At 47.4% G+C, this 26,921-nt stretch overlaps 2 protein-coding genes across 2 annotated transcripts in view; both read right to left on the bottom strand.

The window, feature by feature from the left end:
* LOC115408965 (tripartite motif-containing protein 16-like) overlaps positions 1-13,732 on the bottom strand; it is a 232,283-nt gene extending 218,551 nt beyond the window's left edge. Inside the window, exon 1 of the mRNA XM_030119904.1 lies at positions 13,655-13,732. The gene's annotated coding sequence lies outside the window, so the exon portion shown is untranslated. The remainder of the gene's footprint in view (positions 1-13,654) is intronic.
* Positions 11,266-25,635, bottom strand: LOC115408961 (tripartite motif-containing protein 16-like). Its single transcript, XM_030119896.1, has 2 exons — positions 25,596-25,635; positions 11,266-13,559 (listed from the first exon to the last, which is right to left on the bottom strand). Exon 2 carries the CDS (start codon positions 13,383-13,385, stop codon positions 11,736-11,738), a length of 1,650 nt encoding a protein of 549 aa, XP_029975756.1. The 5' UTR covers positions 13,386-13,559; positions 25,596-25,635; the 3' UTR covers positions 11,266-11,735.
* Positions 25,636-26,921: the final 1,286 nt, after the last annotated feature.

Raw genomic sequence — 26,921 nt, 5'->3', positions numbered from 1 at the left:
ACAGCCTGCTCAATAAAACAGCATGAGGAGCTTCTGCAGGAAAAATCAGCCAATCAAGCTGATTATAAGTTTTACTGTCCGGGACGGTCGACCAGCATTAATCTGCAGCCTGCAGGCTGTTAGCCTGTAGCCGGTAGCGGCTAAACTAGCATGCTTCCATGCTATGTGTCCAGAGATCAGAGTACACGGGGGTGCGCGAGCCTGACACCCTTTGTGAGAGACAGGCCGCGCGTTTTTTTTTTTTTTTCCATTCATCTTCTTGGGCGGGTGTCAATCTACTTGGGCGGCCCGCCCAAGTAAAGTGTATGTAGGGGAAACTCTGTATGAATAATACATTGAGTTGGTAGTGTGTGATTCTTTTTTTTTTTTTGTCCTCCTCAGAGACTTTGGGACCTCTTCAGGGTTGGATGTGACCAAACAAGCTAAAAATAAAAGAGGCATAATCTGAAGGCCTGATACAAGGTATCAGACCTGATTCTTTACTTTGAATGACACCAGAGAGGCTTCCTGTGACTGATAAATTGTGATCTTATTTTAAGAATTCACTGTGGACGTGTTTGTTTCTGAATATTGAGATAAAGCCTCTTCCTTCTGTAGCGGCTCTGGACTCTCTCTCTTGCGTTGTGAAGGAATCAGCCAGGACACTCCATCTCTTTGGCATCGATCCGCCGTTTAATTCTGGTAAAAACACACGTCGTCATGTACTCTCACAGTCGCGCACGTGAAGTTTGAAAACATGCTAAAAATACAAAAGAAAATATTAACAATAAAGAAAACGTGCTAAATTTGTTTTGCATCTCATTTCCACCACTTACCACGGCGCCGGACACAGCAGACTGAGAAAGTTATGTGGGGTGAAACACCCCAAGTCTGCAGGGGCCCAAGTGTACGTCACATCCGGTCACCGTGGGAAAATTATAATACTGCACAATATTAGATGGCAAGTGGAATCAATATTTACTCCACTACACTTCCAAGAGGTTGTCAGTCTGGAGTCATAAAGGCTCCTGGTGCTGCAGGTCTGAGTCTGCACCTCCACCCAGCAGAACCCAGCTGGTGGAGACAGGACCAGCTGGTTCATGGTGGATCTGAGCAGGACCAGGGCCTCATCACACCCCAGGTTGTCAATATAGACCTCAGTAAACCTCCTCTGGCGTCGAAAAACACCCTGCAGTATGACGGAGGGAAAACTCTCTGTTTAGGCAAAAGATGTGTCTGTGGCTCCATCAACGACTCCAGCAGGATGAAGAAATGCCTGAAGACCAGGAGAGCAAAGCTCCAGGTTCCTCCACCTGCTCCTGTCTGGAAGTGGATCACTGAGATGAGGTTCATCAGCTCATCCACAACACTGAGGACAGTCCAGAACCCTGCAGAACCAGACTGAAGCTCCTCACTCCATCGAGGAGCTTTTTCCTGGAGAAGCATCTGTAACAATATAACGGTGTTCTCCCTGGTGAACCCTGAAGACTAGAGTCACATCACCACCTTATCATTGACCCATTCATGTTGTTGTTGTTGTTCCTGGTAAATAAAAGAAAGAACTGTACAATGTTTAAAAACATGTCATTTTTTAACCTTCCTGATGTTTCTAACTGATTTTTGCTTTTATTCTTGAAGGTTCTGTTGAAGTTTGCTAAATAAAGTTTCCTTGAACTCCTTACTTTCTTTGTTAGACTCCTGTTTATGATTAATATCGCTCTGCTTAACAGTGTAACACATCAATGTATTTGCTGAAGAGAGAACTGAGCGGTTCTAATTATGTCTTTAACTATATAATGTATATTAGATGTATATATTAGATGTAAAACTGTCATCATGAAGACATGAACAGACAGATGACAAAAGGCACACAGGTATGGCAGGCAGTAAAACATACAGTGTAATAATTGTATTTGTAGAAATGTCTGATCAGCTGCTTTTCTTCTGAGGTCAGTTCCAAGTAGTTAAACAGTAACTGAAAGGCTGTATTGGAGGGCAGGAGGCTGGAAGTAATAACACTGTATTATATACAGCATTTATCACAACATTTATGACAAGCATAGACCTTTTTCACAAAAACCGGAAATACGCATCCCGTGGGTGACTTTTCTTCCGGTCCAGCGCCAAGTCCATTCATTTTCTCCGAGATGGGTCGCGTTTTCAGTGCTTGTCTCCAACATTTCCCCAGCATTTCCTTCGCTGATGTGGAAAGGATGGTGGAAGAGAAATCGGTGACAAAAAAGTCAAAAATGAAGAAAGGATATAAGTTTTTCCACGAAAACTTCATAGAAAAACACGAAGGTAAGTAGAGAGTTAGCATGTTAGCCCAAGTGCTACTGAACCCTGGCGACTGTATTTAGACATACTTTTTCATGTGTAGATCCTGATAACCGTATCCGAACATTTAAGTTTCATTTGCAGCATGACGACAACTGTTTGTTCTCTTTCTGGCTGTTTCAGTGAACGTCTTTCAGATATGATATTAGACGAATGTTATCGTTGATTAGCCCAACAGCTAACAGCGTTAGCTCTCAGCTAACGTGTTTTAGTGCGTGTCTTATCATCATCATAGTATCAAATGCATTAAAAAGCCAGGTGACAGTGAGGGCAAGGTGCTGCCGGTCGTAGAGGAATAGCCAGGAGCCTCATGAACCAGAGGTTTGACCACAGAGAGCAGAAGTTCCTGCTGCAGCTCTCTGCTGACATGCTGTCCGTCCCAGTCTCATCTTATACAGCAGCCTCGACTCCGCTCTTTTTCTTTGTCCTTTTATTTCAGTTCATTCCATAGGTTATAAGTCTCTACTGCTGTTATCTGCTTTTATAATAGATCTGTGGCCAGAAGAGAGCATCCCCACTCAACCAAACCAGCTGTGTGTGGTGTGTTTCTATTGTACTGAATAAAGTCGTGTCTGTGTGTGAAAATATATTGTAAAAGTTAGTTATTTTGGGGGATAAAAAAGGGTCGCGTTGGGTGCACTACAGAGTCCCCTCACCATCAGCTGTTACCATCTCTTACCACTGACAGTGACGTATCTCCATGATGTCATGTTCATCATTCTGATCCATTTCTGTACAGATGACGCTTGCTGTTGACAGTAGACGTCTGATGGCGTTTTCCTGTAGCTGTGCAGCAGGAAGAGGGTTTTTCAACCACACCGTGGCCCTACTTCATCAGACAGCGCATTATACACAGTCTGGCCTGCAGACTGTCCTCCATCTCTGGCCTGCATGAGCTACAGCAGTGGCATAGAGCGAGAACTCAGGTGGTGTTTAATAAGGTAGTTTATTTACTCTGTTTTCATTAAGTGCTTGTGTTTACAATGTGTTGTCTTTTTTGTTTGTGTCCTGAAATTATTAAAAAAAACAACACACACAGACACAGAGACTGTGTATTACTACAATTCTTTGCAAAAATTAACATATTTCACCGTTGGTTTCAGGGAATTCATCCAGAACCTGTGAGTGATGTGGTGTGAAAGCCAACAGCAGCTGGTGAGAGTGGTCGTCAGTCCACACTGTACCAGGCATATACAGGTAATAATATTCAACATTTCACTTTTGTGACAGCTAAATGCTCATGCCTTTGTGTAATGATGGCCAGATGTAACTACTGTAACTACATTTTCCCAAAATAGAAGCACAAATAAGTAGAGGCTTTATGTATCTTTTTTTAGGACCGTTTCCCGACCCTGACTTGATGGCGGCTGGACCCAGGCTGCATGAGGAACAACCCCAGCCCCTCAGTGCTCCTGTGTTGGATGGCTTGTCTGAAATAGAGCAGGTTCCATGGCCCTGTCCCACGTGGATGATGCCCCATGTCTTACCTTTGTCCACATGAAACATCCAGTGATCTGATCCAGCACCACTTGGCTCCTGAATTCCCAGTTCTTCCTCCTCCTTGGTCTCAGGATTCCCTCTCTAACTTATACTTCTGTTGTCTGTTATAAATATTTGCTGCACTGCTGTAACATGATTATTTTTGATATTTTATCACATTGGTTATTGTTTTACAGTTTTGCATAGTGATCCAACATTGTACATTCTTGTAAATGCAAATTACACAGCTCATTTGATATTTCATTCGTTAAATAAATTGTTCAGAATATAGCCTCGGCCTGTATTGTACTGTGTGTGTGTTTAAATCAAATGAATGCTTATTGATAAAATATCTTAAGCCTCAGTTGAATTAATTGTGCTTGTTGCAGTGTGTATGATTTCACTTTTTCAGATGTGGTTGCATGGCTAAATTCAAATCCTCTCCCCACAAAGGAACAGTAACAAAACAATGTGTTACATGGAAATCAATCAAACTTTATTTATACATCAATTCGACTGAGGACAGCAGGGAAACACTCTGCAGTTTGGCTTCCAGGTCTCTGATGTGATCTGCCACCTCATCCAGAACACCTGTGGTGATTCAGAAGAAAGATTAATTCTGGTCTTTATACAATTTATTAAAATAATAGCCTGTTGACACACACACACACACACACAGTCAGACACAGACTCACACTTTATTAAAATAATAGACCCTGTTGACAGACAGACACACACACACTTATATAAGAAAAATAAAATGTGTATGTAATCCGTTGTTTACAACAGATGGAGTTTCTTCCCTGCAGGAGGCGGGTCGCAGAGTCATGGTCCAGTTTATCCTCCATCGCTGCAGTTTCTCTCTGTTTGCTCTCCGGTTCCTGGACAGACGCTCCACAGACTGCCGTGTGGAGCAGCGGCCGACACGGACTCCTGGTAGGAAGCGGTGTGAACTCATTCCAGCTGAAGAGACTTGGAACAGCATCGGCTTTACGGCGGCTAACACTTAGCTCCTGGACGTAGCCGCCGGAGTGACATGTCGGCTGCAGACGTGCTGCTCCCCTCGTTAAGAACAAATCTGGGCCCCTCCCCGCCTAATCCCTGAATCCACTTCTGTCTGACCTCTCCGTTCTTTGGAAACGAGTAAAAATGAAGATAAGGCTGCTTCAGCCCATTAGAAAAGCAACCAGGTGCTCGACAGCATCGTTTGTTTTTAGCTTGTGGCAGGGCTACCGGAAGCAAAGTCACCCACGGATGGCGTATTTCCGGCTAAAAAACCAGGAAGTGTGAAAAAGGTCAATAGTGGCAACAGAGAGGTGTTCCCTGCGTTGTTTTCGGCAGCCTATTTTGATTTAGTTTTAGTCTTAGTCTTTTGGACGAAATGCTCATTAGTTTTAGTCACATTTTAGTCTTTTCTACACTTCATAGTTTTAGTCTAGTTTTAGTCATAAAAAGGAAAAAGACAAATGAAATTGTAAACAAAACAAGCATAATAAAATATACTTAAATGGCAAAAAAAAAAAAAACGACAGAACACATTGATGCCTTTGAATATCAAATAATAAACTGGACTGGTTTTATACTAACTCAGCGCAGTGCTGATATGAGCTCTGCAGACAGACTGAGAGGACTAAAGGAGTTTTGCTGATACTTTCAAGTTATTTTTATAATGTCCAGACTGATATAAAGGCTGAGATCTTTTATTCAAACTGCTCTGTTATGTTTCTGTTCCTGATTTGAACTGAGCCTTTTATTATTTTGGAGGAATGATAAAACCAGTATTAAGATGGTTGTTAGGAAAATACGAGCATTAAAAATACTGAAATAAACTAAATGAATTCCTTGGCCACACCTGATGGTGTGAAACACTGGAAGTCTCCAAAACTGAAATGACAAACAGAACTTGAGTTTGATCAACTTTGTAAGTATTCCTGACCTGAATTTTCTCCATACAAATATTAAACAAAAGTCAAAATGCATTTCTTCAAAATAAGACAACGCCTGAATTATTAAAAAAAGAAAGAAAGAAAGAAAGTAAAGATGTATTAGGTAGGCTACTTGGGGAAAACGCTTCACTAATCAGTGGTGGCTCCTATTGCAGCTTCACAGTAAGAACAAACAGTCAAACAGCTGATCAGATCCTCCGTCTCCACTACGAGGCGTTCTGTTTGATTTTCTGCTGGATTCTGATTTAAATACATCCATAAATCTCTGCGTCTTTTCCTCTCGCCGAGCCCCGGCCAAAGTTGCTGCCGCTCTGCAGTGCGCCGGTGCTGCAGCGCAGGCTGGTCAAACAGGAAGCAGCTCGTGATTCATAATATTTTCAGAGTAAAGCAGCCGGTCTGTGTGAAAAGCTGGGAGAATCGCATTGGTTTTCATTTATTTTGAAAGTCAAAATACTGACATTTTGGTCTCATCTGGTCTCGTTAACGAAAACAACAGATCCGTCTCGTCACATTTCCGTCTTTAAAGAGATATTTTTAACTCGTCACGTCTCGTTTTAGTCACGGAAAAAAGGGGCGTGGACGAAATGTTTTCGTCGTCGTCATCGTTGACGAAAACATCACTGGGTGTTACTTGCTTTGTCTTCTGCAGCTGTTTATCCTCGTTATGGTCACTATGTGAAGGTTTGTATGCTCAGGAAGTGTTTTCTGTTGTGTGTGTAATGTTTTGGCGCTGTCTCATGGGTTTGGCCCAATTGGGCTGGTTTTTATAAAAATGGGCGGGTTTTCAGCTGTGCTTGGGCTGGAAACTGCCATGAGGATCTGGCAACACTGGTTTTCACTTGCAGACCTTCACAACAAATGAATATCACCGACATTCAGTCCTTAAAGTACGATGTCAAGAAAAAAAATCCTCACCTCAACAATTAAAGGTGCTGTAGGCAGTATTCAGCATCTCCGCCATCTTGCTGAGGGTTACCTCAGCAAGATGGCGGTTTGAAACCCAGCACAGCCAATCCTGTCCTGTTTTCTCTGACATCACGCCCTCACGCAAGTTAAGCCCCTCCCACAAGAACGTGCGACGAACGCCCCTCGACCAATCAGGATAGAGCCTCAGGGGCTCTTCTGATTGGTCAAAGATACCTGGAGCTGTGGAGATTCCTTTTCAGCTCAGAACAGAGACAGATGGAAACGCTGCGCCCTCGCGGTAGAGCAGTTATGCTCCACTCCTAAAGGATTATCAATGGATACTCTAACATTTAATCCAAAGAAAACACAGAGAAATTAGCATTGACTAGCAAAATCCTGCCTACAGCAGCTTTAAACTGTTAGCTTTATTACATTAAGTGCACATTTGAAGCTTTTAGCTTTTTGCATCAACCAGCATAACAGCAGAACAGTCTCCCTATAAACTACTTTAAATTATTTTACGTGAAGAGTACTGCAGCAAATGGTCAAATGCAACCGTGTAGCAAAAATGACCAAGCCAGCTCAAGCTAATATGCTTCAACACAAAGTTCAACTTTTGTCCACAGCTGCACGTAATTTTGACTTGTGAAAAAAATCGAAAAAATGTTCATCCTGAACACAATCACATAATATCGTATTCTTACTTTTGCAAGATTCTATTTACCTTCTTAACAAAGCCTGGGTGAGGGTGGATGACGGGGGGGGGGGGGGGGGGGGGGGGGGGGGGGGGAGCACCAGGTGATGCCACATGGAGTAAGCCCCGCCCTCCAGTTCGGTGCTCTGAGATTAAAAATCCTGATGAAACCTAATTCTTCTCTTCTCGTTACTGTTTCCTCCATCTTGAATGACACACCGATGTGTCGGCCTGTTTTAAGTTCTATTTATTTTCAGATTTTTTCTCAGATGTTTAACTGAACAGATCAAAGATCTCGAAAGTCTCAACTGAAAAGAAACTAAATACTGTATATACCATAAGATTATGGTGGCTTGCTGTAAAAAAAACCCAAAATACTGCTTGTACCGTAAATAGTTTACAGCAGCTTACCGTTAATATTTTGTCTCTGAAAGACGTCAGAATTTACAGTATTCAGCTGTATGAATGGAAAACAGTATACTACTGTTCAAAGTATCCAGTATTTTTACAGTCATTTGTTCCAGTGTAGGACCGGGGAACACAGGTACGCTCCCATCTGGTCACGTGACCAGACAGCCGCTCGCGCTGCGCTCCTAGCTAAGCTACTCGTTCAAACAAGACGTCAACCATGAAGCTCCAGGTCCATTCTCCACCTCTAACTGTCAGTCTCCATCATCACACAGTTTGTCCTCCGTCCGCCCCCCCCCCGCCCCCCCCCCCCCCCGCTACGTGAGGAGAAGCGGAGCAGCCGGCACCAAAAAACTGTGCAAATCGTCACGCCGCAGCATCGTGATAAAATAAAAGAGGCTTTTGGCCGAGTTGGTAAGCAGCTTGCAGTCAAGTCGGCACCGAGCAACTCGGCCACCTGAGAGCCCCCCCCCACCCCACCCCCCCCGCGAGGCCGACTTGGCTTGATGCCGACTGGACTGTAATCCCCCTGGGAAGAGCGCCTGGACCAGGCCGACCAAAGGAAACCAGGAAGTGGTGCCAGGAAGTGGTGGAGGAGTGCAGGAGGCGGGGCTGGAGAAGCTCTGGTGACCCTCTGGAGGAAGCTGGCCAGGACTGGCAGAGCGATCCCTCTGCAGAGCTCCATCACTGCTGGGCCTCACAGGGGAGGAGAAGGGAAGGCATCAGATCCACCACTGGAGCAGAGAAAGCCACAACCTGGCTGTGGAGGAAGAGGGCAGACCGTGGGCGAGCGCTGCTGGGACACAGGCCGGAGTTTGATCACCTCCGGTCGGGTCGCCTGGGCGACGGTCTGATGCTGAAAGACCCCAAACGCCCAATGAGCCCCGATGACATCACTGATGACATCACTGATGATGAGTCCCAGACAGTGTTAATTTTGTCAACGAAAACTTCAACGAAAACTATTCATTGACGACTCTTTATTCCGTGACTAATTTGTGACGAGAACGTAAATTTAACAAGTAATGGCAACAAAAACTGAAACAAAATCTTTGAACACCAAGAACTGAGGAGTAAAAACGTGATGAAAAAGCTGCCGCTGGCCGCCGGACCAGCTGGGTTAGAACCATCCTCTCGCCGGGCTCACCGGCTCCGGTCCGGCTCCGGGAGACGCAGCACCGCAGACTGTCACTCAGTGCTGTTTGTTGTTGTGCTGCTCTCCTTCTTCTTCTTCTTCTTCTTCTGTGATGTTTTACGGCAGCTTGCATCCCGTTGGCTGCATTACCGCCACCTGCTGGTCATTATGATTGGAGCTTTTTTCCTGCAGGCTGTCATTTGTTGTAAGAATTTACAGAAAGAATCTCAAGTTAATGTATTTAAATTTTTTTCTAACAAGCCTCACATATTCATATTTATGACACAAGAGTTATATGATACATTCTAAATCTAAATATCTAAACATAATTGAACATATGCTTACAGTGGAGTTTTTACAACCGTGACAAATATCCTGTTGCACTTCTGCTGCTGTGGTTTTATGTTGTGTTGTTTTTATCTGTATATGTATGTTGATGAAGCACTTTGCCCAAGACAAAATTTCCCACTGGGACAATAAAGTTATCTATCTATCTATCTATCTATCTATCTATCTATCTAATTTACTACAGTACAACAAAAATGTCAAATTTCATCAAGACTAAAATTAAGACTAAAACTAATTTCAACAGACTAAATTTTAAATAAAACGAAGCAAAACTACAAAATTAAAACGTGACTTTAACTAAATCTCGTCTTTGGTGAGGGACTAAAACTAAAATGAAATGAATAAATCATGTCAAAATGAACACTGGTCCCAGAGCATCCAGGAGAGGGAGCTTTAACTTTAGTGGTTAGCCAGCTAGCTCAACTTTAGTTAGCCACCTAGCTTACCTGTGTTTAACCAGCTAGCTTAGCGTATGTTCGCCAACTAGCTTAACTTTAGTTAGCCACCTAGCTTACCTGTGTTTAACCAGCTAGCTTAACTTGTGTAGGAGCCATAATATAGGGTGTGTATGTGTCACTGGGTGTTTAAGGTAATGCACGGGTGCTTGGTCACGTGACGCATGCGGTGGTGGGCGGTCACTGTCCGGTAGTTATTAAAAGGTGTGTTCACCTGCAGGCAGCGAGAGAGAGGAGAGCGGGGTCGCCATAATTTTTGTTGACCGTTTGCCGTGATTTGGCCCGTTTCCCTTGATGGAAGCCACAGAAAGACGTCATTGGAGGTGCAGCCGACAGCGTGTGCACACGGATGTGAATTAAAACGATTTGAACTGCACTTACGTCATCGTGTGCTTTCTGGAGGACGCGGCAGCGTGTCAGACAAACAGGAACCCTCACCTTTTCTCTCAGGGTGACAAGATTGGCTTTGAGTCGCCGATACAACTTGTGTTAGCAACCAAGCTGAACTTGTGTTAGCAGACTAGCTTAACTGTTGTTAGCCAGCTAGCTTAACTTTTGTTAGCCAACTAGCTTAACTTTTGTTAGCCAGCTAGCTTAACTTTTGTTAGCCAGATAGCTTAACTTTTCTTAGCCAGCTAGCTTAACTTTTGTTAGCCAGCTAGCTTAACTTTTGTTAGCCAACTAGCTTTACTTTTGTTAGCCAGCTAGCTTACCTGTGTTTAGCCAGCTAGCTTAACTTTGTTAGCGACCTAGCTTAACTTTGTTAGCGACCTAGCTTACCTGTGTTTAACCAGCTAGCTTAAATTTGTTAGCCAACTAGCTTAACTATTGTTAGCCAGCTAGATTAACTGTTGTTAGCCAACTAGCTTAACTTTTGTTAGCCAACGAGCTTAACTTTGTTAGCGACCTAGCTTACCAGTGTTTAACCAGCTAGCTTAGCTTTGTTAGCGACCTAGCTTACCTGTGTTTAACCAGCTAGCTTAACTTTGTTAGCGACCTAGCTTAACTTTGTCAGCGACCTAGCTTACCTGTGTTTAACCAGCTAGCTTAACTTTGTTAGCCACCTAGCTTACCTGTGTTTAACCAGCTAGCTTAGCTTTGTTAGCGACTTAGCTTGCCTGTGTTTAACCAGCTAGCTTAACTTTGTTAGCGACCTAGCTTAACTTTGTTAGCGACCTAGCTTACCTGTGTTTAACCAACGAGCTTAACTGTTGTTAGCCAGCTAGCTTACCTGTGTTGAACCAGCTAACAGTTCTGTTAGGCTAACCCTGACAAATGCTAATCCAGACTAGAATGATGACTGAATGTATTTTATTAAAGGCTCCATGTTGACTGACTTGGTTTCTCTTGGCGTCACACAAACAACATTTGAAGCAAAAACCTTTGAAAAAGAAACAAATCGACAATAAAGTAGCATTTCACTTTATGACTGATTTAATGTCTTTAAAAGAAACCTGTGTGTGTGTGTGTGTGTGTGTGTGTGTGTGTGTGTGTGTGTGTGTTGTCGACTGGAGTCATTTCCAGCTAAAAGAATCAAACTTCCTGCCACTTGGTGACAGATGAAGATCCAAAAGCCAAAACAATCAGTTCACTGTTCAAGAAAATCCACAAATCTTCACTCTGAAGGATCAAATGTCAGAAAAGAATCATGAAAAAAGAAAGACTGATCAATCCAAACATGTGAAAGCTCCTAATTTCCACTTCAAATCCCCCAAAGTGTGAAAAGCTGCAGCTTCCTGTGGTCCATGAAGAAGAACTTCCTGTTTGAGAAGCTTGAAAAATGAGTCCAACTATTAGAAAAGCATCAGTTGAGGAATCAGTGAGGGGACTGATGGCTGCAGCGGCCATGTTTTTCTCCACTAACTCAGCTCCTTTCTGTCTCTCCACACTCGTCTCACATCCTTTTGTCCACGTAGAAAGTCTCTGAGAAGACGGCCGACCATCTGTTGGTTTCAATCTTCTTCCTGTCAGAAATCTCATCAACGTCTCAGCTCAGAAAATGTGGAGGCTCCTTTAGAAAACCACACAAGGAGATCTGATGGAGTCCTCTACTCAGGTTTCACAAACTCTGCTGAGCATCCAGAACCATAGAGATAAACTCCAGCGTGTAGCGGCTGAGTGAAGGAGGTCTGGACTCTGTGGAGGAGAGTCATGGTTTCAGAGACGCTGTAGAAAGACAGAATACCTGCTCTGTGATCCAGGTACACTCCCACTCTGGAGGACTCAGGACCTGAGACGGGAGTGTGGATGTTGTTGTGCCAAAAATTAAAACCGTTAGAGTCACAATCTAAAGCCCAAGATTTGTCATTAAATCCAAATCCACATTCATTTCCCCTCCCTGCTCTGCTGATGTTCTTATATGTGACTGCGACATCAACTCTTCCTCTCCTCTCCACCTCCCAGTAACTACGTCCAGTCAGACTCTCTCTGCTCAGAACCTGACGATATTCAGTGAATCTGTCTGGATGATCAGAATAAGGCTGATCTTCCTCTGTACAAGTTACTTTTCTGTCTCCATCAGATAATTTCAGCTTTCTGTTCACAGAGTTTGGATCCAGAGTGATCTGCTGTGAATATTGTAAGAAGTCTGCTCTGCTCTCTGGCTGTGGTTGTAGCATTAACAGTAGCTTCTCCTCTTCAGTCTCTCTCAGGATGTCCTGGAGTTTGTCTCTGCTCTCTGACACAACTGCTGCCACATCCTCAAAGTTTCTGAGAGGAGCAGTCTGGATGCTGGAGGAGTGTGTGGGCTCACTGAGTGCTGACACTGAGGTGTAGCTGTGGAGAAAGTGGTTGTTTTCCTCTATGTGTGCCAGCTGCTCCAGCTGGACGTCTTTCCTCTTCAGCTCAGCCATCTCCTGCTGCAGCTTCTCCTCAAGCTCTTTGAGTCCACTCACTGCAGTTTGCTGCTGGGATCTGAGCTGCCGCTTCACCTCAAGGCTTCTTTTCTGGAGGAGACGGATCATCTGGGTGAAGCTCTCCTCGCTGTGCTCCACTGCTTCATCAGCAGAGACATTGATGGCCTCCATCTGCTGCTGAAGCAGCTTCACGTCTTTCTCTCGCTCCTGGATTCTCCGCTGGATGTTTAGTCGACTCCCCTCCAGCTCCTTCTGCTTCTGGCTCCTTTCTGCTGCAGCTGGGACTGTTTCATGGCCTCTGTGTTGCTCCATGGTGCAGAGGTAACAGATACACTGCTGATCAGTGCGACAGAAAATTTTCTTCACCTCATCGTGAAGAGAGCAGATCTTCTCCTGGAGCTTCTTGGAGGGCTCCACCAGCTGGTGTTTCTTCAATGGAGCTGCTTCGTAGTGACCTTGGAGGTGTTCCTCACAGTAAGAGACCACACAGACCAGACAGGACTTGACGGCTTTCAGCTTCCTCCCAGAGCAAACATCACAGGCCACATCTTCAGGTCCAGCAGAGCAGAGATCAGCTGCAGCAGCTTGGAGTCCAGTCTTCTTCAGATCCTCCACCAACTCTGCCAACATGATGTTTTTCTTCAGGTCAGGCCTCCTCCAGGACTTGTCCCCACACAGAGGACAGCTGTAGATTCCCTTGTTTTGCTCTTCATCCCAGTGTCCTTTAATACAGTTGCTGCAGTAGCTGTGTCCACAGGGAACCGTCACCGGATCCTTCAGGGGATCCAGACAGATGGAACAAGAGAACTTTAGTGGATCCAGCTGAGCTCCTCCCTGAGCCATTTCCTCCTCTCAACAACAGCCAGTGTTTGAAGAGTTTCTCGTCCTGCTCAGCAGCTTTGAAGACCAACCCTCCTCTGGTTTCCTGTTCCTGTGAACGCTGGTCTGCCCTGGTTCTGCTGGTGAGCTGCTGCCCCCTGCAGCTCAGAGACGTCAGTGATCCCTCAGCTGTGAGATCTGTGAAAGAGGAGGAGGCAGTGACTCAGTGTGGAGAGAAGGGAGAGGACGTCACAGCTTGATTTCATTCAGGAAATCCAGCAGCTTCACTTCACCTTCCAGCCGTCGTTCAGCTGGAATGTCAAGCTTCAACTTCTGCTCCCCTGGTGACACAAAAGAGGACTTTATTATATTCTCAGTTTATTCATACTTTCACTCCTATCTTGACAACATACTTCTACAAATTGCACTTTTTGTAAATATATAACAAGGACAACAACATTGAGGCAGCTGTGGGGAGAGCAGTCGTCTTACAATTGAGAGGTTGTTGGTTTGATTCCTGTCTCCCCCTGTCTGCATGTTGCAACCCCCAGCTATGGGTAAAATGCCTTGTGGTCATCATGGGAGTGACAAAGGCTAAGGGAGACCCCCAGTGCAGAAAAAATCCGGAGTACAGTCCTGAGGCGGTTGGTTCTCGCCTTGGAGCTCCTACTGGCAACTCCTTTAGCCAAGTTGGTACCAAGTGTATGGGCCTGTCCCTTCCACTGGACACGACCAGCGAGGACGAGAAGGGGGATGTGCTGACTCGGCAACTCTGTTCCTTCAGAACTTCATCCTGGCTTATCCATGATCTCTCTAGATCGACGGAGCCAACAATACTAACATTACGCTTTCACACTGACACTTTTAACACACTTTGAAATAATTGTACTACAAATCATAGTTTGTCAACATAAATCAAATTCAAATATATTCTAAGTGAATTCATGTGTAATTTCAAAAGTATACTATTCAAAATTAGTTTTCACATATATTTTTAATGTGTATTTTAAAGCAGAACTATGCAACTTTTTTACCTCAATAAATGTTTTTCAGAGTCCCTGTGGGGGTAAACAAAGACTTGTCACGGTGATTCACCGGTCCCTCCCCTCCCCCCGGGGTCTGTGTCCTGAAAACAGCGTTTGCAACTTTCAGAGGAGCGACCCGACTACATCTCGCAACAACAAACCTGCTTTACGGCGCTCATACGAGATTACAAGTATAAAAGCATGTAAAACCCTCGCCAGCGTGAGCAACGTCACCCTTGGGTGCTCACAGATGGCAGAACCAAAAAGACAGAAAAAAACCTTTGTCTGACAAGCAGAAAAAATAAAACAGGAGTGGGACGCTCTCTGCACGCGGGGCGGGGGCGGGGGTGGGGGAGGGGGAGGGGGAGGGGGGGTGATACGGAGAATGTTTACAACAGTGAGCTTTCACAAGAGACCAGTAGGGGGAGCGCTAAAGCAAATCTTGCATAGTTCTGCTTTAAAATACAAGCTCAAAATTAAAATTCAATTGGTCAACTGGAATATTGGTCTCATTACATGAAGGCATGAGGAGATCATTGATTTGAACATAATTCAAAATCCCATTGGGGAAAGAAATGGAATGAATTATTGGAGCTCGGAGTTGATTCTGAGCTGCTGGGCCACACACTGGTCTGTATATGGATGTTTGGGAAACACTGGTTTGTGTTTCCAAAGGTATCAACACATTTAAGAACCAGATGAAATGTGATATTATGATATATGAATGAAGACACTAAACCTCCGACTGATGCAGGAAGTCCTAAAAGAGAGATGGGAGAGAGAGAGAGCTCCACAGGAGAAGACGAGCCTTCATGAAGCAGACCTGGATGCTGGATGGACCCACAGATGACCCAGAGGGTAGAAGAGGGATGATTGGCTCAGCACGTTTTTAAAGTCGTTGTTGTTTTTCACTTAATTTACTTTACTTACTTTAAACACCTTTATCATTTTTTCTTACATTCTCTGGTCACTTATCTGGTCACTTAGATTAGGATTAACAAAACTGTTGGCAGCTTCAAGGCACAAACCGTGATTCACAACATTTTTAAAAGATGTGAAGAAAAGGGGGAGAAACAGTCAGTTGAACCTGTGAACATTTTGGTGACAGTAGTTTGCTTTTTGGGTCCGGGACATCAGTTTAAATCTTATTTCATTAAAAGAGCAATTACCATCTAAAACTAACCTTTATTTCACCATAGCCATGAAATTTCAAATAGGTGGAAAAAAACAGAACAGAAATCGGCAAAACACAGTAAAATGCTGAAATTATATTCAAATTAAATATTTTCATCGAACAAGCTAAATAAACTAAAAACTAAAAAAGAAAAAAAAAATACTCCTCACAGCACTCCTGCACTTAATTCATTACCCTGTTGATACAGACAGAGATAATAATAGTAAACTTCATTTGTATATTATATATAGGCTTCTGTATAGTTCGGGACTGTTCATACCAAAACTTGAATTCAAAGTGCTTTTTTGAAAATGTAATTCCATTTAATTTTATGAGTAAAGTTATACTCCATGTTCTTACTTTGGACATTGGTAGTTTTTTGGTTGCTGCAGCTACAACGTAAGCACTCAAAACAGTGATCGAACTCTGAGGCCATCATGAAGTCTTTCAAAATAAAAGAAAGTGTCTTCCACTTCTTAAGTTGGTGATTCTCCCATGATGCTGTGTCCTGGAAGCTAAAATGAAAGTTAAAATTGTAACTACGGTTCTCTAAATCCCGGATGAGTGCCAGATGCGGTGCTGAAGGCATTGGAATGTTCCCTTCGGACACGCACAGTTCAAGTATGTAAACCAACAACGTCACCTGTGACCCCTGGGTGACCCAGGAACAGCCATAAGTTCCGGTGTCCAACCCCGGGATCGGTTTGTACAGAGACTTCTCGTGTGATCGCGAGCAGTGTTTTAAAAAGTAATTAGATAGAATTACAAATTACTTCTCCCAAAAAGTAATTGAATTAGTAACTCAGTTACCTCACTGTAAGAGTAACTAGTTACTCAGCAAAGTAACTGACGTTATTTTTCATGTTCTATACATTACCACATTCTATGACATCTATAACATAAAAGATGTTTATATCAACTGATTGAAAAATAAAAACACTTTATACAGTATTTTAGAACATTTGGTATTTATTTGAACTAAATTCCAGCCTGTTAAGAAAACACAAATTTAAACTTGTGGCCATTAAGTAGTGCAAATCTCTGTAACTGTATATTAGGTCTACTGTGTACCAGTGGACCTGCAGTCGGTGTGTTCAGCTCGGCTCTGGTCGCCTGCTGCCCCAAAAAATCGAGCGTTGCTTGTTTTAACAGAGCGGCTCGTCTCCCTTCTGGCTGCATTTGGGCTCGGGCTTGGGTCAGCATGGGGTTAGCAGCAGCAGCAGCAGCAACAAGTGTCATTCTAGCATGTCTTGCTGTGAGGTGCTTCACAAGGTTGGAGTTGCTCGAGACAGACGTGGATAAAGTCTTCTAGTGATACTTCCAGTTTCAGAACTCTACCTTTGAACGTCCTGGGCTCAAGCTTGTTGTGTTTACCGGCGGTCAGCGCATGCAGCGAGTGAGACACGTGATCAGAGCATGATCCGCCCACCAGCCAAGAATCATCGTGTCTTCATCAACCCCTCCCCTCTCCCTCTCGCCTCTCTGCTCTCTCCTGCAGCTGATGTGTGCGGCAGAAGTGGACACTCGCGTTTCATTGAATCTAATTGCAGTAACGCGCCACTTCATATTCTCAGTAATGGTAACGGCATTGTTACGATGGGAAAAGTAATTAATTAGATTATTTGTTACTGAACAAAATAACGCTGTTATAATCTAACGCAGTGATGACCAACATTGATCGTGAGGATTCTGAGCGACAGAACACTCTGGCGGTCATCTGGGATTCATACAACCGTAGTTACATTTGTAACATTCGTTCGATTTTATCCCTACTGGCCGCCAGCGGCAGCGCCAAAAGCACTGGAATGACATATACCAGCTTTGTCACGAGGAATCACAGAGACCAACCTCATTGAGATGCCTCTGCAGAGCCAAAACCACACCCAGTGAATGGGGAGTGGCGGCGTTCATGCTGCAACACCTAAAAAAAAAGGTGCTTGTCCCACCCAGGGGGCAGCGGCACAAATGTCGCCCAGAGCATGGGCACCGTTCTGGAGGAGTAGCAGCACACCTGATGGTAGAGAGTGGTTCACCACCTGCTGAGAATGAAACTGAAACGCAACCATGATCCAGTGGGAGAAGCTCTGCTTGGAGAGAGCAGAACCACCATCAGGACCTCCTGAACAGACCAAGCAGTTCAGAGGAACGGACGTCCTGTGGTAGCATCAATGGAGCAGCCCAGGGCTCTTACTGGGCACAAGAGTTCCACCGGGTCCTCAGGGACGCTCGACAGGGAGTCATGACGTGTAAGCCTCATAGGCTGAAAAGACTGCAGACCTGACAGCACCTGGGAAAAGGGCAAGGGTCGGTCTTAGAGTGGCAACCCTAACATTTGTGCACCCCTCCAGGCGTGACGGGCTGATAAAGCATGTACAACACTCACGCATCATGTTATTCACGCTAACAGCCATCACAATGTGGTCTTGCGTGGCACCCACTGCACCCACGGGCTCACATTGAGGTTGACACACTAAATCCAGTGCTAAGCGCTGGGGTCTGTGGCTGACATCACTGAAACCTGCACCCTCAGGGTAGATGGAGGTCCACGTCCCCCCAGAGGAGTCTTCAAGTATCCAAGACTGCTGGGATTAGACAAAGCACCGGGTCTGCCTTGCGGATGCTGAACCATTTACAGAAATGACCAGGCATGTCACCCATAAGGCAGGAGAAAAAAATTGCACAAATGGATCCTCCACCAACAGCGGCCACATGACACGAGCCACATACCAGCCAAAGTAGGTACCAATAAGCTGGAAAAACAGTGCACAACAGCACTTCCCGCGGCAGTGTCCAAGCTGACACCAAAGCGCGTGGCAACAGCCACAGCGAGGCCCAATAAGCAGGGGAAGCAGCAACAAGTGGCCTACAAGCCACCGTTAAGCCAACACTTGCCCCTGGCTATCAACCAGGATTGTCCTGATAAGCCAAGTGAGGGGCGTATGAATGGTGCTTCAACCGCAGCAACCGAGCTAACACAAACCGCATCATCAACAACCGCGGGAGGCACACCCACAAACTGGGGAGGGAGTGTGAAGACACAGCCTCCCGAGAGGGGGAAACCTGGCTCACTTCCGAGAGCCGAGTAGCCCGGCTAGCGTACAGCTACTGGACTATCAGTAAAACCAAGCCGACAACAAATATGTCTAAAAGTGGGCATAAGAACAAGGTTGGTGTGACATTTGAGGGAAGGGGGCGTACGCACAGCAAACTCTATACTGCCAAACCCGTAAACCAGCTGAGGCCACGCACAGGAGAAGGCACAGCCGCCCTATGGCTTCCTCTTCCCCGTAGTGAGGGCACCGCTGGATGAGGTGTGTGTACGCAACCGGTCAATAGACAACAGTGCGGTAAGCTGATTGCAGGGGGCGTACACCACCTGCACAGCAAATGCAGATCCCCGGACGAGTAGCTCAGCTAAGCTACGTCCAGGAGGGGGGGCGCTTGGCGGCTTCCACCTCTGTCTGCCTTCATTGCACTGCCACCCACCGGGAGCAGTGGGTGCACGCAACAGGTCAAAACAATGGTAATGCAATAAGCTGGGGGAAGGTCATATGCCGCCTACACAGTGGACACCATACTACCAGCTGGGGTCGAGCTCAGGAGAGGAGACAGCCGCCCAGCGGCACCCTTTCCATTGTGCCCTCATAGCAGCACCACCCGCTGGGATCGGGGGTGCGTGCAGCAGGCCAGGAGAAACAACAGCAATGCAGTAAGCCCAGGGAAGGAGGCGTGTTCCACCTGCACAACCAACCTCAATCACCGGCCATCAGCCCAGCTAAAGCTACATCCAGGAGAGAGACGGCTGCTCAGCTGCTCCCTCCTCCAACAGCTTCTATATTGGTTCCATCCACCAGGAGCGGGGGTTGTGCACAGCACCTCAGAAATATAAATTAATATTAGTAATGCGGTCAGCTGAGGGAAGGGGGCGCACACCGCCTGCAAGGCAAACACAAATCACAGGACAAGTAGCTCAGTTGAACCATGTCCAGGAGGGGGACGCTTGACGGCTCCCTCTTCCTTCTACCGTCACTATAGTGCTACAGGTCAAAACAACGGTAGTACGATAAGCTGGGGGAGGGGCATATTCCAGTTACAGAGAAGTCTCTATACCACCAAGCCCTTGCCCTGATCTACCACATGGGCAATCTGGGCACGTGCCCAGTGGTCCTCAGGCTCAGAGGGGCCCTCTGCTGGCAGAAATGCTTTCTGCAGATACAATATGCAAATTAGAAGAATGAACTCTTTGTACTTAGTCATTGTAGGAAAGTGAAACGACACCACAAGTGCACAAAAAATGCTTGGGGGGTGGGGGGGGGGGGGGGGGGGTGGGGGAGGTTGATGCATACTCCGCCTGTACAGTGACCACAGTGACTACAAATTCAGCCAAGCTACAAGAGAAAGGAGGAGTGCAGCGGTTCCCTCATCCTTCTTCTGCCAGTGATCGCGCCACCCGCTGAAGGCGGAGGCTGCGCCACAGCCGTAAACTCCTGCCAGGGCCATGCTCAGGAGAGGGGGTGACCAACGGCGGCCCTCGTCCAGACAGCAGGCGGGCAGGGCGGGTGATGATATCAGTTAATGTAAATAAACTCTGTGGTGGCCCCAAACAACGGCAAAAGCCCAAACGTTACTCCACAACAGTGAGAAGCATGGTATCATACCGACCCCATCATTGCATCTCTTCTGAAGCCGGGCGAGGGACGCGGGCCCTGGGCCCCAAGCTAACACCGACCGCGTTGCTAACAGCCACTGTCGCCATGTAAACAAACCCGGGGGGGAGCGAGCCGGAGCAAGATCCTCTGGATGTCTTCACCCTGCAGTGAAGAGAGAGGAGCCTCCATCGTTTGCTCCAACAAGATGTTCTGCAGTGAACAATCAGTGTTTACAAAATTATAGTTACTAAACGTAAATCCAGTTCTATGAATGTGTGCGTGCCCACCTACGGGCATCGCTATTGGTACCCTCCCTGGCGCCAGCCAATCACTGAAACAGATCCGAAAACTGACGCGCCAATCCCACATGCGCGCTGGCACACTGCCACGCCCCTCACTAAGGGGATATAATCAGCGTGCGCCCGCTCAACTCCCTTCTTCTGAACAGCCCAGGAGAAACGTAAGCAGGGCAGCTGGTCTTGCAGGTAGGTGGGCAAGCACACACTCGTAGAACTGTAGTTACGTTTAGTAACTATAATTTCTACTTCATGTGATGCTTAACCCACCTATGGGCTTCGGTATTGGTACACTACCAAGGCAGAGGCCGGAGGGATAAAATGTACCCCCAGCTGGAAGGCTGACGGGATTGGCGCAGAAAAGGAAGCTGGCAGGCCGTATGCCCAGTACCGCCACACCAAACCCCCAGACACTGGCGGCAGGCAGCCTCGCACTGAGGCGTCGACCGCAGACATGTCCGATAAACACCGTAACACAGCGGCACACATACGCCGGCCAGGACACCAGAGTCACAACGGCAGGCAGCGGAACCACACGTGACCTGAATCCCCCAAGGGAAGCAGTAGCCAGTCTGGACAAGAACCAACACAGTTAAGCGACAGAACTCCTGTTCTCGCTGAAAACTGACGTGGCCACAGAGTCTGTGCACATATCCATCAGGTAGGAGCGCACAAAGGTTCACGCAGAGGCCCAAGAGGCGGCCTGGCAGATATCACCCACCGTGACACCTCTGCACAGAGCCGCAGCAGCGGCAACGCGCCGCATAGAATGAGCGCAAATCACCGCAGGCGGCAGGCAGTTCCATGCCTTATAGGCAGCCATGATAGCGCCCCCCCAACCCAGTGGGCAAGACGCTGGGAGGACAGCGGGGCGCTACACCCCCTGGCCCCAAACTGCACAAACAGCTGGTCCATAGTGCGAAAGCCAGCTGTGCGCTCAATGTAGCAATGAAGAGCCCTGACCGGACACAGCAACCGCAGCCAAGGGTCGTCTCCTGACGGGCCAGGCAAGGAGCAAGGTGCCCTGATCCAGATCACTCATGACCGGAAGTCTTAAGTGATCCCCTTGGGATGAAAAGCCGGGTTAGGCCAAAGGTGAACCAGTCCCCAGTCCTGACTGAAAGCCATTCAGGAGGGATGGACCGACAGGGCGCAGAGATCTCCAACCCTCTTGGCAGAGGCCAACGCCAAAAGGAGGGCAGCCTTGAAGGAGAGAATGCGGACATCCACCTGCTCCAAGGCTCGAAAGGGGGTCGGCTCAGACCATCCAGCACAGTGTGGAGGTCCCACTGGGGAACGACATGCCTGGGGGGAGGCCGCAGCCGACACGCACCTCGCAATAACCGCTTCACCAGTGGGTGACTGCGCGTGGCCCGTCGTGATGGCCAATGCAAACACTGCAAGAGTGGATGCAGCATGCCTGCAGAAATTCCAGCACCCTGCTGACGGTGCAGGAGACCGGGTCCAGACCCCTCTCAGAGCACCACGACGCAAAGAGGTGCCACCGAGACCTGTAAGCCTTAACGGTGAAGGGGGCTATGGCGCTCTGGATGGTGGACACCACAGCCGGGGGGAGATCTAGCCCAACTAGTCTCACCAGCTCAGCATCCAGGCCAAGAGAGTCCTGCCCAGGATGGGGCGGGACCGGAGGGTGCCCCCTGCCTGCAGTAGGGCGTCGGGTTAATCTGACGACCTGAGCGAGAACCAAAGTGGGCACTATGCATTCTCTGCACTGGCGAAAAAGTCTGCCGCGGGGGGTCCAAACCTGTGTCAGAGTCGGGCTGCCACTCGGGGGGACAGGCTCCACTCGTCGTGGAGTGGGCCTCCCCGAGACATGCTGTCCGCACCGACGTTGAGAGCCCTCGGCACGTATCGAGCTTTCAGAGAGGACAGGTGCCGGTCCGCCCACAACAGGATCTTCCCCAACCTGCGAGAGACGCATCCGTGGACACCTCGACGTGATGCGAGACGCAGCTAATGGGGACTCCCTGCTGGAGAAGAACTGGATCCAGCCAGAACAGGAGGTCGTTTTGCACCTGGGGCGGGACTGAGACGCTCCTGCATCTGTCCCACATCCCTGAAAGGCGGAGGCGGCTGAACCACCGTTGGAGCCTGCGGATGTGCAGAAGGCCAAAGCCAACCATGGGGTGGGTAGCAGCCATCATCTGCAGAACGGTCCCGACCAGGTGGACCTGAACCGTGGATGACACAATCAGGAACCTCAGGAGTGACAGAAGAGAGGCCCAGCTCTCCTCGGAGAGGTGAGCCGTCATGGTGAGAGCATCCAGCTCCAGGTCCAGATAAGCCATCTGCTGAGCTGGGACAAGCGCACTTGTCTCTGTTCACCACAAGCCCCAGGAGCTCGATGTGGTGAAGGACCAGGGCCGTGCGCTCCACGGCCTCCCGGAAAGAGGGCACTAGTATCAGCCAGTCGTCGATGTAGGTGAGGATCCTGAGACCTTGACGACGGAGAGGCTCCAGCGGGGCCTCGACACACTTGGTGAAGGTGCGTGGAATGAGGGAGTAGCCGAAGGGGAGACGGTTGTACTGGAAACACCGATCTCCCACAGCGAATCTGAGGAACTTCCAGTCCACAGGGCGGACGCTCTCCAGGAGGTGACTGACTGTTAGCATGCGGAACCTCCTGGTGGCCACGTGAGTTTTCAGGACCCGCAGGTCCAGAATGATTCTCACTCCACCCATTTTAGGCGGTCCTCTCCGGACGGCAGACAGGCAGTGCAAGTGGGAGGCCAGCTCCGGCAGCTCAGGTGCTCCGTTTCACACGTCGGCAGATGACTGCAGGTGGAGCGTCCATCATGGAGGAAAAGAAGGTCTGTGTGGCAGATGTAAGGAGTTGTGACATCAGAGATATCGACTCCATTCCTACTGGATTGGAACCCACAACCTTGGGGTTGCCCTCCATACCAGTAAACCTCTCAGCCACCGGAGGGGGGCAGGTTGACAGGGCGCCTCAGCTGGCGTCACTACACCCCAGCGTAGTGATATGCAGCTCCGCCAATGTTGTCGGAGAGAGCCGCTCAACGCTCATGGCCGGGGAAACGAGGGGCGCATGAGTGGAGGCCAGACACATGCTGTCACCTCGGTGAGGACGGGTGTCTGGTTGCAGCCAGAGCGTCCACCTGCCGCCTGTCCTCAGTAGCGGCCGGCAGGGCTGCCAACATTGCCGGGGGGGGGGGGGGGGGGGGGGGGGGGGGGGGGCTGGCGCTCCTGGCCGTAGGAAAAACCAGGGCGAGGGAGCGGGCGCAATGAGCGCGGGACATCTGGAGAAACGCGCAGGAGGAGGCCTCCGTGACGCCGGAGCCTCGTCTTGTGCGTGTTGAGTGCCCTGGGGGGCTGCGGTGAAGACAGACATTGAGACGTTCCGCCGAGCCTCTTCCAGCGGGACAAGAGGGCAGGCCAAAGAAACACGCAGAGTTAGATGCTGACCTGAAGCAGGCGAAGCAGCTGTCCTTTCTAGAGCGGTGCGCTGCAGCCGTGGCAGGAGAACGGCCCGACGCCGGATGGCGACTGTCCATGTCTTCTCTTGTCTTTGTCTTTGTCCTGAATCTTGAGTCTGGAGCTTCAGATCAGCCTCGAGGCTGAGAAAGAAGAAGGAAGTGGTCCTGACGCACGCTGACTATATCCCCTTGGTGAGGGGCGTGGCAGTGTGCCAGCGCACGTGCGGGAATGGCGGGATTCCCCTGTGGGATCTGTCTCAGTGATTGGCTGGCACCAGGGAGAGCACCGATAGTGAAGCCCGTAGGTGGGCTGAGCATCACACGACGCAGAATGATTAGGTGCGTTCGACATGAGAAAGCCAGAGACAGACCTTTAAGACTTTTGAGCCGCCCCGCCCAGATTTGGCCCGGCGTCACTGATACGTAGGACCTAAGTAGGGCATCGAAAACTCGCGAGACCCAAACGAGATCGGTCACAGAGGGAGCCGCGTGAGCTGCTGGAGAGCAACTCACTGCAGCTGCCTGGCCCACCTCTCTGGTTCATCCAGGCAGGGGATTGGACCCGAGCCCACTCCTCATCAGTTTGATGACAACACGCTTTATTTGCATAAATAAACACCCAGTCCCAGCTCCAGTCCAGTGTAGAGGGGGGGAGGGTAGTGCGCAAAGGTGGCGAAAAAGTAACGGAGCAACACAAAAACAGAATCCACAGATCAGAGGCCTGTTCCACCATGTCCAACAACGTATGATCATTAACCACATTGCTAAAAAGCACAAATAGTAATAAAACAACTGATAAAATAAGCAGCTCTCACCTTTCGTAGAGCTGGAGTCTCCTCTTTTTTTTTTTTTTTTTTGAATTTTGAATAGCACAACACTTCATATTGATTTGACCAAGCCAGTGGAGTTTGCTGTTGTTTTTTAAGCACAAAATAGACTGAAAACTTTATTTATTAATTTTTTGGACTGAGGGGGCGAGGCAGTCTGCCCCCCTTGATGCCTGGTTGCACTTGCAGCAGCACGCACGCGTCACATGACAGAAGCCAAAACGTAACTTAAAATTATTTTGTTTTTTAAAATTTTATTTATTTCAGTTAACTGAATATGAATTAACACAATGTGACACACAAAAGAAATTGTGAATTATTTTGTTTTTAATAAGAAAAACACAATTACCCCTCTGACAGCCAGGGGGGGCAAGGAGGCACAGGCGGGGGGCATTGCCGCCCCGGACGCCAGGCCTGTAAACACCCCCCACGGTGGGAGTCATGAGAAACACAAACATGGAGAACATAGGGTTGTCCGAGTTGGAGGCAGACTTATAACTCCGCCCCACGGCTGACGCCGTCTACTTCGTCTAGCTCCGCCTCCCTCTGGCTTTGCCATCGTGAACGTACAGCAAAGTAATGTTAAAGTATGTTGACTGTTAACTGCAAAGTTTAGCTTTTCTATTAACTGACATAAGCTACAAGTATATTGAAGCACATTATCAGCACACGAAGAAGACATTAAAGTATAAATCTTGGATGTATTTAAGTTGCCAACAACTAATTTTTAGTAAACTTACAATCCAAACAAAGTTCACTTTAATCTGACTCCTCCTCACATTAGTCAGCATTAGTTTCTACTCACAGCAGTAGAAATCCTGAGCAGACGTCCAGCCTCTCTTTCTGTCTGCTTCTCTTCTGGAGAAGTGAAACTCGTTCTGATCTCCACCTGCTGAGTCAGCATGTGGCTCCATCCACTGCTGCTCTGAAGGCAGGGTGGAGGAAACGCAGAGAGAGAGTTCAGGCGGTGAAAACACACTGTGTGTTGAACTGATTGACTTCAGTCCAGCTGCTGACTCTGAAACTGTTCAGGACTGAAACAAGGAGTCAAGAAATTGTTAGTAGTTGCAGTTTGTGACTGTTGATAATATTTCTTTACTGCACAGCTTGAATGGACTGTTAAAAAGTCAAATGTTCAGTGTTCAGAACAATCATTCTTTGCACATTTTAATTACACAGTAGCCTACTAGTCATCATTTAAATTTCATCCTTTGCACATTCCTGTTTGTTACTGTCAGAACAATCTGTGCATTTTTCTACTCATGTAAACATTGTAATTAGTGACTGAGAAATAATTCATTGATCATTTAGAAAAAGATTATCTCCCTGAAACAAGCAGTGGTCGAATTGGCTTTAACACAGGAAAAGTGGTGTCAATAAACTCATTCTTAACCAAGTAATCAATACTTTGAAGTTAATCTTTACAGTTTCGTTTGTTTGTTTCCATCTTGTCAGGTCAAGCGGTGCTGTATCTTCTCATGCAGTGGACCTTTATGCCTCAGAAAATTAGAATATCATGAAAATGTTCAATGTTTCTTGTCACTCATTTCAGAAAGTCAAACCCATACAGTACAGATATAGACTCATGACACTGAGTGAAATATTTCCAGCCTTTGCTTATTGAAATGTTGATCATGATGGCTTACAGGTAATGAAAACCCAAAATTAAGTGTCTCAGAATTAAATAAATAAAAAAAAATAAAATTAAAAAGGATGTTTTAAAGAAAATATAAGACTTGTGAACTGCTCTCAATACTTGGTTGGGCTCCTTTTGGTGAATTATAGAAATATGAGTAAATGACAGGTCTTGAACCCAGCGGGGAAAATCCTTTCTCCTCCGTTTTTTTATCCGGTTTCCTGATTATAAAGGTTTCCTGCGTGTTGCCGTGGCTCACGTGACGGGGCGCGACCAATCACAGAGCATAAACACCAGCTGCCGGAAGTAGCGCGAGGGGCGCGTTTGGGACAAGTTGCTGCAGGTTTGTCTGATCATTGCTGCTTCAGTCAAATCTAAACGTTCCGCAACTGAATGCAGAGAATGTGGGACTGTAGGAGCTGACTACCGGAGCCGCCGAGCGTCTGAGCCTGAGCCGCGAGACTGTTGAACTGCGGACTTGGTGAGTCACGCTGA

The sequence above is a fragment of the Salarias fasciatus genome, chromosome 22 (assembly GCF_902148845.1).
Source record: "Salarias fasciatus chromosome 22, fSalaFa1.1, whole genome shotgun sequence".
NCBI lineage: Eukaryota > Metazoa > Chordata > Actinopteri > Blenniiformes > Blenniidae > Salarias > Salarias fasciatus.
The sequence above is the reverse complement of the archived record's forward strand: the minus strand, read 5'-3'. Positions and strand labels throughout refer to the sequence as shown.